Raw genomic sequence first — 10,000 nt, 5'->3', positions numbered from 1 at the left:
TGCTATAGGTTTGTGGACACGTGGGCAGAGGGCGTTGTTGGACATGGGACATTCGACCCCATGGCAGCATGTCACCGTGGACTGTGTCTCGAGGCTGCACACAAGAGCAATGCAAGAAAAACTCAGAAACAATCAGTAAAGGATGCGAGATGTGGCTACGGTGGCGTCACTGGCCTGGTGTTCACTCAGGTGGGATGGGTCAGAGGCGGGGAATTTCTACTCCTGACTGACAGAGGTTGTTGATGAGTAGGGACGCCAACCCCAATGTCACTACCCCTCCTTAGTAGTAGTAGTAGTAGTAGTAGTAGTGTGTGAGTAAGAGAGAGTGCATATGTGAAAGAGAGAGAGGATAAAGAATTAGAGAGAGAGAGAGACAGAGAGAGACGAATGAGAGTAATGTGCGTGAGATAGAGAGAGAGAGGAGAGAGTAATGTGTGTGTGTGTGTGTGTGTGTGTGTGTGTGTGTGTGTGTGAGCGAGAGAGAGAAAGAGAGAGAGTGAGAGCAGCACAGGTGTGTATCTGGCGCAAATTAGTATCCAGGATTCGCATTCTGATTGGTTAAAGAAGCTCCCTAACACCTGCACTTTAGCGATTTATTTTTGGACTTGGTTGGGTAATATCCTTTTTGTACGTTATTTATGCAGAGTATGGGCAATAAGGTGGAAATAGATAAAGTAAATCGCTTAGGAAAAGGTGTTAGGGAGCTTTATGTAATGAGAGGACAGTAAGGTATAATAAACATACACACATACATACACACATACTTACATACACACATACATACATACACACATACATACAGTATATACATACATACACATACATACATACATATATACATACATACACACATACATACATACACACATACATACACATACATAAACACGTTCTTTCTCTCTCTCTCTCTCTCTCGTTGGAGTATGGTAACTGTCCATGGTTTGGGGAACATGTGTGTAGATGGTGTACAAGTGTTACGTACACGGCACACAGACGTACATACATACATACACACATGCATGCATACATACACACACACATACATGCATGCATACACACATATATGCATACATACACACGTACATACATGCATACATACACACACATACATCCTTCCTTCCATCCATCCCTGTATATACATACCTATATGCAAACGTACATACATACATACATACTGTACATACACACATGCTTACATACACACGTACATATATACACAGGTACATACATACAATAATACATGCATGCACATGCAGACATACACATGCATACATACATACAGACAGACAGACACATACATACACACATACATACATACACATGCATACATACATACATACACAGACAGACATGCTGTACATACGTATATACTCACATGTATACATACATACATACATACACACATTTACATTAACAGTTACCATCTCACACACACACACACACACACACACACACACACACACACACACACACACACACACACACACACACACACGTGGCACACACGGCCTGGCCAAACATTAGTCTCTCTCTCTCAGTTCCCAAGTGAAGCTGTTTTGAAATAACTCTAAGATAAATCACAAAAGAACGGGTGTTAGGGGTTAAATAATTACGCAGATCGGATGCAGTAACACTGAGGGAATTATTGAAGGTTAATGTGTGGGATAAGTTGCTCCGGAGAAGGTGTTACGACTGACAGCTATTCAGTACTATGTCATTTATATCCCTCTTGCTCTCACCTGAGGATGAGGCAGACGCACATGCACTGAAGGTACGTACACACACACATACATACATACATACATACATACATACATTCATACATACATGCAGTGAAGGTACGTACACACACATACATACATACACATACATACATAAATGCACATACATACATTCATACATTCATGCAGTGAAGGTACGTACACACACATACATACATACATACACACATATATACACATACATCCATTCACATCCATCCTCTCAACTCTTAGGGATAAGGCACTATATAAGGATGCTGCCAGAGATCGAGCAGGTTCTCTCTCCACAGACCAGCATGGGGTTGGTGCGTCCTAGTGCAGTGGTGGTGACGCAGAGGAGTGGCAAGAGTGTGATGCCTTCTCTCTCCTCCCTCACCCTCCGCCTCCCCTCCACCCCTCCCTCCTCATCTTCATCATCCATCCCCACCACCGCCTCTGATGCTGGTGAGTAGTGGTTTGCTTCTTCGTGCCAGACCTGGAAGGACGGGAGGTTAAATGGGCAAATTATTGATGCTAGTGTTGTAATAATAATAATAATGATGATAATAATAATAATAATAATAATAGTAATAGTAGTTGTAGTAATAATAATCAATGATAATAGTAGTAACCCTCATAATACTACTACTACTACTACTAATGTTAATAGTAGTAGTAGTAGTTATATTAGTGGTAACAATAATAATGATAGTAATAATAATCTATGGAGCTGAAGCACATTGTTTATTTGAAATTCGTTCAAGAAATTCTCGATAAAGTCAAAATAAGCAAGGGTATGGCAGGAAACAATCAGTGGTGCGCCGACGGCAGTAGAGTTTGGATGTGTAACAATCGCAGACTTTGAACCCACAACTGAGCTATGGTGTATCTTCAGTTGGCATCCACCCATTTTTACGTGACCCGTGCCGCTTACGTCAACACAGCAAAATGCCCCCCAAAACGACAGCTTGAACAGTCTCTAGGTAGAAGTACACCAGCAGCAAAGCGTGCAAGAGCCCCAACGACAAGAAGGGAATGAAGACTAAACGGCACAGCGCCTCGCTTCACAGCAGGAGAGGCAGGCTGCACACCGCCAAAGGGAGCGCAAGGGCCACCAAGCAACTGATGGAGACCTCAGTGCTAAGTGCCATGCACAGGAAACTTTACAGGAGCAGCAGGCACGTCAAGCTGCCGACTGAGAGCAGCAAGCACAAAAACGTCCTGCTGAGTCTCCACAGGTCCGAAGGACATGCCAAGCTGCTGACCGGCAGCAGCACGCAAAGCAACACAATGAACTACAAGCCGACCAGAGGAGAGTTTCAAGTATGTGCTGCAGCATCTGGAGTCACCAGGTCACAAGGCAGTGATCAATGCTGACATGAGACCAACTGGAGAGCACACACGCTGCTGCAATGCTCCCAGCTGGAGCGAAGTAACGATCCTCATGATCAGAGAGGAGTACGGCTTTCGTGACATTGCCCTGAAGAAGAGGGACAACAACTTGATGAAGAGCACAGAGACTCACCGGCCCTACGACACCCTGCAGTACACCCTGATGTTTCCTTATAGAGAGGATGGCTACAACTTTGCTATTCCCCATGTCTGCCCTCGCACTGGTGTGCCCACCAACAAAAAGTCTCCTGCAAGGAATTCTATGCCTACTGCTTCATGGTCACCCACATGACTTCAACCAGATCCTCCAGTGTGGGGATGTAACAGCCAATTCTTCACTGACATGTACGCCAAGATGGAGTCAGAGCGCCTTCTCTTCATCCACCTGAACCAGAAGCAGCTGCGTGCAGAGCAGTACGTCCACCTCCAAGATGCCATTCACACTGGTGGCACAGCAGAGAATGTGCGTCAGTGAGTGGCCCTGCCCTCTTCCTTCGTGGGCTAACCTCACTACATGCACCAGAGGACCCAAGATGCCATGGCCTGTGTCCCCAAGTATGGCCGGCCGGACCTCTTCATCACATTCACTTGCAACCCAAAGTGGCCTGAGATCCAGGATGAACTGTTCCCGGGCCAGACGGCATCTGAGCGACACGACCTCATCACCAGGGTCTTCCACGAGATGCACGAGAAGCTGCCGTGGCTGCTGAAACAGGGGAACATCTTCGGCGAGCTTCTGTGCTGGATGATGACGACAGAGTGGCAGAAGAGAGGGCTGCCCCACACACACACACCCTGGTGTGGTGCAAGGAGAAGATTCAACCAGCACAGATGGATGATGTCATTCGTGCAGAGCTCTCCTACCCAGAGAGTGACCCGGAACTGTACAAGATAATCAAGACTCAGATGGTTTGTGGGCCCTGCGGCAACCTCAACCCCTCCAGCCCATACATGGGGAACTGCCAGGGTACAAAGCGCTACCCACGACTCTTCCTGCTGGAGACACAGACAGGCAACGACGGCTACCCTCTGTATCACCACTGCAAGCCGGCCGACAGTGGACACACCTTTTAGCTGAAGATACGTGGCGGCCAAGAGGTTGAAGTGGATAACCACTGGGTTATGCCCTTCAGCCCAGTGTTCTCCAAGACCTTCAATGCACACATCAGTGTGGAGGCCTGCAGTGCCATCAAGAGCATCAAGTATGTCTGCTGTACATAAATAAGGGTCCGACATGGCCGTGTTTGGGCTGCAGGGAAATGGGGAGTTGGTCAGTGTGGTGCACAGCAACCAGATGGGACGCTACATCTCCAGCAGTGAGGCCATATGGAGGCTGCTGGGCTTTGACATCCACCAGAGGCATCCCACAGAGTTGAATCTGGCTGTCCACCTCTAGAATGGCCAGTGATTCTACTTCACTGAAGAGACAGGAAGGCAGCATGTTGAGCATCCTACCAACACCACCTGACGGCATTCTTCAGACTCTGCAGCCAGGACAAGTTTGCAAGAACACTCCTCTACATCTGCATCCTGACCTACTTCACCCAGCGAACAACAAATGGTCCAAGTGAAAGGCAGCCAAACAGGTCCCAGACTGGGACCACCAGGAGTGCTTCTACTGCACCTTCTTCTCCACACTGTGCAGGGACCTACATCCTTCCAGGACCTGCACCACTACGAGGGAGAAGAGTGTGCAACCTACAGGGAGGCATGCGCCAAGCACAGACTCCTGGAAGACAACGAACACTGGAACAAGACTGTGGGGGAGGCAGTGTTAGTGCAAGCTGCCAAACAACTCTGACAGCTCTTTGTCATCATGCTGCAGGTGTGTGGCCTGTCTGAGCCCCTCAAGTTGTGGGACAGACACAAGGAAGCAATTGTGCAGGATATCCTGTACCACTGTCAGCGCCAAACTACTGACACCATCCTTCCCTACAGTGACGCCATCTTCAATGAGGCCTTGGTCAGCATTGAAGACCAGGTACTCTCCATGGGAGGCAACAAGCTGAGTCACTATGGGCTTCCAGCACCAGAGAGGACAGACAGTCCGAGCACCTGTGGAGTTCCAGTGTGAAGTTGGCTACAACGTGAACCATCTGGCTGCCTTCATTCTGGAGACTGAGCCTAGGCTGGTTGAAGACCAAGCCAAGGTCTACAACACAATCAGCGCTGCACTGAGAGTGGGGAAGTTGGTCTCTTCCTCGATGCACCAGGAGGCTCAGGCAAGACATTCATCACAAACCTGCTGCTGGCTGCACAGAGGCAAAGAAGGAGGATCACACTCGCAGTGGCTTCCAGTGGCATCGCTGCAACGCTCCTGGATGGAGGCTGTACCGTGCATTCTGCTGTCAAACTGCCTCTCGACCTCTCCAAGCAGGAAAACCCTCTCTGCAACATCAGCAGAGGCTCTGCAAAGGCCAAACTGCTTGAAGAGAGCAAGCTCATCATCTAGGATGAGGCCACCATGAGCTCTGTAATGGGACACGGCTGACCGTGAAGAAGCTGCACCCTCATGTGCTGGCAGCAACGGTCATGATGGGAAAGGCAACGGGCCGGGACGTCTTCATCCCCAAGAGTCCACTCATCCCCTCTGACATGCCTTTAGAGTTTAAGAGGCTGCAGTTGCCAATCAAGCTGAGCAGCCTTGTCCATGAACGAGAGACAGGGCCAGTCACTGAAGGTTGTGGCACATAGTCTCAACCATACCTGTGGTCTGGCACGGACACCTCAACGTTGGCTGCTCTTGAGTCCGTAACCCTCGCCGACACTGAAGACGAGGGCAAGATGGAATTAACAAAGCTGGAGAAAACTGCTGTGATTAAACAATTTTATATCTGTGATATAAATTACGCTGATACAACAAGCTGGAGATGTGACTAGTAATGTGAGCTGTTAAACTGCACTGAGCAATGAAAAAACTAGGTACAAACATAGACAGCGCTGCAAAAGGAATGTTGTAAGTTTGACTAGGTTGGATTTATTAGTATTTTGCCTGGCAGTGCTGGGTACCTGAGCTAGTAATAATAATAATAATAATAATAATAATAATATAGTAGAAATGATGATGATGGTAGCAGATATAATAATAATAATAGTAATAATAATGAAAATAATAATAATAATAATTCCAGGCTTCTACCTTCCCCCCACGCCCCCATCCTGTTCGGGGAGTGACAGTGAGTGTGGTGGCCTCTCCCCGTCCCGCAGCGCACCTCTGTACGAGACTTTACCACAGTTTTGTAACCCAAGAAAGTCCTCCTCACGGGTCATGGTCTCGACTCGAAACCCCATCAACACGCCCCTCATCTCATCACAGCCGGTACGACACCAGGCGAGGATGAGAGACTGACTAGGAGAGTGGATGGGGAGAGGAGGGGGAGACTGAGGTAGAGCATGGAGTGGAGAGGCTGGGGAATGAGAGACTGACTAGGAGAGTGTGTATGAGAGAGGTGGAGGGGGAGACCAAGGATGAGATGCAGGGATGGAGTGGATGAGAGACTGAGTAGAAGAGTGTATATTAGTGGGAAAAGAAAAAGATGATGACAATGATAATGTTAGTAATAATGACAATAATAATGGCAGTAGCATAGATAATAAAAATAATAATAATAATAATAATAAAAATAATAATAATAATAATGATAATAATAATAAAAATAATAATAATAATAATAATAATAATCCTTATGTTGCAACGTAGGATTGGATGATGGATGGATGGATGGATAATAATAATAATAATAATGATAATAATAATAATGATAATAATAACAGAAGGGAGCCACAGGAGCCATCAATCTAACCGAGGAGGAGAAGCGTACGCTGGTCTCAGAGGGTTACACTGTCCCTACGCGCTTACCCCTCACGAAAGCGGAAGAGAAATCACTGAAGAAGATACGAAGAAAGATTAAGAATAAGGTAGGTAGATGGAGAGGTGGAGGGAGAATTAGGGGAGGAATTTATCTATCTGTGTATCTATCTATCTGTTTATCTATCTGTCTGTCTTTCTATTGCCAGACACCTTAATCCTGTAAGGGGTGGCCACAAACAAATCGCCTCCATGTCACCCTGTCCCCCGCCATTTCACTGCCCTGCTCCCAGCTCACACCCCCCTCTCTCATATACCTCTCCACCCCATCCCTCCATCTCATCCTTGGCCTCCCCCTCCCTCTCCCCCCACCACCTCATTCACAAACACTCTCCTCATCAGTCTCTCACTCTGTTATATTATTTGAGAGGAGCATGTGGAGTTACATGGAGAAACAGACAGACAAATGAGGTAGTGCAGGAGTGTTGTGGTGTGGATGCGGATGTGATAGGAAGCGTTAGGAGAATGACACTAGGGTGGTTTGGCCATGTGGAGAGGATGGAGAGTGAGAGACTGACGAGGAGAGTATATGTGAGTGAGGCAGAGGGAGGGAAGGAGAGGCCAAGGATAAGATGGAGGGAGGAGGGGTAGACTGAGATGGTTTGGGCATGTGGAGGGGATGGAGGACGATTTAAGTAACACAGAAGAGGACAGTAAGGTGTAATAATCAAACTAAATCACTTAGGAAGAGGTGTTAGGGAGCTTCTTGCTGGTTAAAGAAGCTAACACCTTTTCCTAAGTGATTTATTTTGCTTATTACACCTTACTGTCCTCTGCTGTGTTACATAAATCCTTCCAACACCACCATACTCTGTATAAATAACATACAGAGGAGACAGTAACAGACTTTCATCCGTTCCTACTTTTCCCTACTTTTTTGATCCTGTTCCTACTATTCCTACTTTATTCCTGAAATTCCTAATATTTCCTACTTGTTCCTACTTTTTTTTTGTCCCACAACTCTGGAAAATTGTACAAAGCTGTCTTGCAGGAGTGGTGGGTAGTCAACTCCATACGTGCACCAGGCATCCCTTACACTCTACAGTATGATGGAACAGACAAGTCCCAGAACCGGAAGCAGTGTGACCTTATCAGATACTGGTGTCCAGACCTGGGGCGGGTCTGCATCAGGTTCCGAAAGGCTTTGATGTTTGGTCCTGGTCTTGGTAAGGCAGTTGCACAAGCACTACTGGATGCCTTGCGGGAAGATGGATACCGGCTACCTCTGGCCCACCTCATCAGCCTTGGATTGGATGACCCAAATATCAACAAGACTGTTATTTCATCAGTGAACACATGAAAGAAAGTGGTGTGTCTGGTATGCTGCCATTCATACCCTGCAACTTGCATGTTGTGTACAATACATTGCACCAGGATCTGAATGTATTTGGAGAAGATGCTGAGCAGCTGGTACTGGATCTCTCCCACTACCTGAAAGTCTCCGCATGTCACAAGGAATGCTTCTTTGAGACTCAGCTTTGTCTTGGCCTGGACGAAGAGATGTTCATCCAGCGCGTCCAATGCAGATGACTTACACTCATCCCAGCAGTGAAACGAGTCACAGGCAGACTAGAAGCAGTCCATCAGTACTAAGATATACCAAAGGCTGGAGGACAGAGAGAAATCTGTCAGGAAGTACAGGGAGGAGGCGAAGGTGACTGAGGGGTTGTGTAGTGAGGCAAACAGAAGACTACAGGAAGCCATCATAGACAAGAACATGGCAGACGTCACTGTTGTTCAAAGCCTGGTGGAGGTGGCAAAACAAAACAATGCAGTCAGCTTAAAAGAATCTGGAGAAAAATCAGAAAGAAAAACAGGACCTTGATGGAAAGCGCATGATGATGATGGGTAGCTGCTGTGCTGCTGTTGCCAAGAGTACTGAGTGACAGTGGAACTCCAGCCATAATTATGTGGCCATTTTAGCAGAGTCATCAGCTCTCCTGCCTGTTTATGTCAACTATAACAAATTGCACAAGTTAAAAACTAGTTGTTTGTATTTGAAAATGTGTTTGGAACATTTATTTTAACTGCTCGTTATATTGCTTGGTATATTGTATGAATACACTGTTTAGTACAACACTACTACACTTAACTGCATTTAAAATGGAAGTAAGGTTGTCACTGATATTCTTTAGTTTAAATGTTTGATCCTCTAACCTTATTTTTGTAGGGGAATTCAATACATGTATTAATTTTAAATTAATTTTTGTGTCTAGTCATATTCAGTAAGTTCAGCTAGTCAGTGGCAGCGCAGTCAGAACATTGCAATATATGTAACTAGTCAGGATTCTTACATTAGTTTACCTGTTTAATTAGTAATACTGTTTGTCTTTGGTGACAGAATCTGCCAGCCTAATAAATATCTGACTTATTTTATGCTGTTACGCGTCACTGCGTTTAAATATAAAGCAGGGTTGGCAGTGATGTTCTTTTGTTTATATGTGTCATGCATCTGTCCTACTTTTTTCCCAATTCCTACTTTTTTCCTATCTATCTATCTATCTATTGCCAGACGCCTCAATCCCATTTGGGGTGGCCACAAACAAATCGCCTCCAAGTCGCCCTGTCCCCCGCCATTTCTTGAAAGCCTGCAGTAAGGTGTAATAATCAGACTAAATCACTATGGAACAGGTGTTAGGGGGCTCTAACTCTCTCTTCCTCGCACCCAGATCTCAGCGCAAGAGAGTCGACGGAAGAAGAAGGATTACATGGATGCCCTTGAGCGGAAAGTTGAGAAATTGAGCGCTGAGAATTTGGAGTGCAAGAGGAAAGTTGAGGTGTTGCAGGCCACGAATTCCCAGTTGATGCTGGAGTTGCAGAGATTGCAGGCCCTGGTGGAGGCGGAGGAGAAGCACTGCATACGCTCCTCCCCCATTGCAACGTTGCTGTCGTAGAGGTGAGTGTAGGTGGGAGCACTTACCATCCACTCACTCAGTGTAGTGCTGCTCTCGGGTGTCTGCCCTTTCCTCTCTTTCATTCTTCTTTTATTCCTTCCTCTTCT

The 10,000-nt window shown here is 46.3% G+C and overlaps 1 protein-coding gene across 1 annotated transcript in view; it reads left to right on the top strand.

The window, feature by feature from the left end:
* Nucleotides 1–9,893, top strand: part of LOC145409674 (cyclic AMP-responsive element-binding protein 3-like protein 2) — a 60,668-nt gene extending 50,775 nt beyond the window's left edge. The window contains exons 6-9 of the mRNA XM_080280026.1: nucleotides 2,051–2,204; nucleotides 6,263–6,450; nucleotides 6,906–7,049; nucleotides 9,669–9,893. Of these exons, the coding sequence (XP_080136152.1) occupies nucleotides 2,051–2,204; nucleotides 6,263–6,450; nucleotides 6,906–7,049; nucleotides 9,669–9,893 (711 nt within the window). The remainder of the gene's footprint in view (nucleotides 1–2,050; nucleotides 2,205–6,262; nucleotides 6,451–6,905; nucleotides 7,050–9,668) is intronic.
* The last annotated feature ends 107 nt before the right edge of the window (nucleotides 9,894–10,000 follow it).

The sequence above is a fragment of the Coenobita brevimanus genome, chromosome 9 (assembly GCF_032717465.1).
Source record: "Coenobita brevimanus isolate Jiangsu-jjx chromosome 9, ASM3271746v2, whole genome shotgun sequence".
NCBI lineage: Eukaryota > Metazoa > Arthropoda > Malacostraca > Decapoda > Coenobitidae > Coenobita > Coenobita brevimanus.
This window is presented reverse-complemented; position numbering and strand designations above follow the sequence as displayed.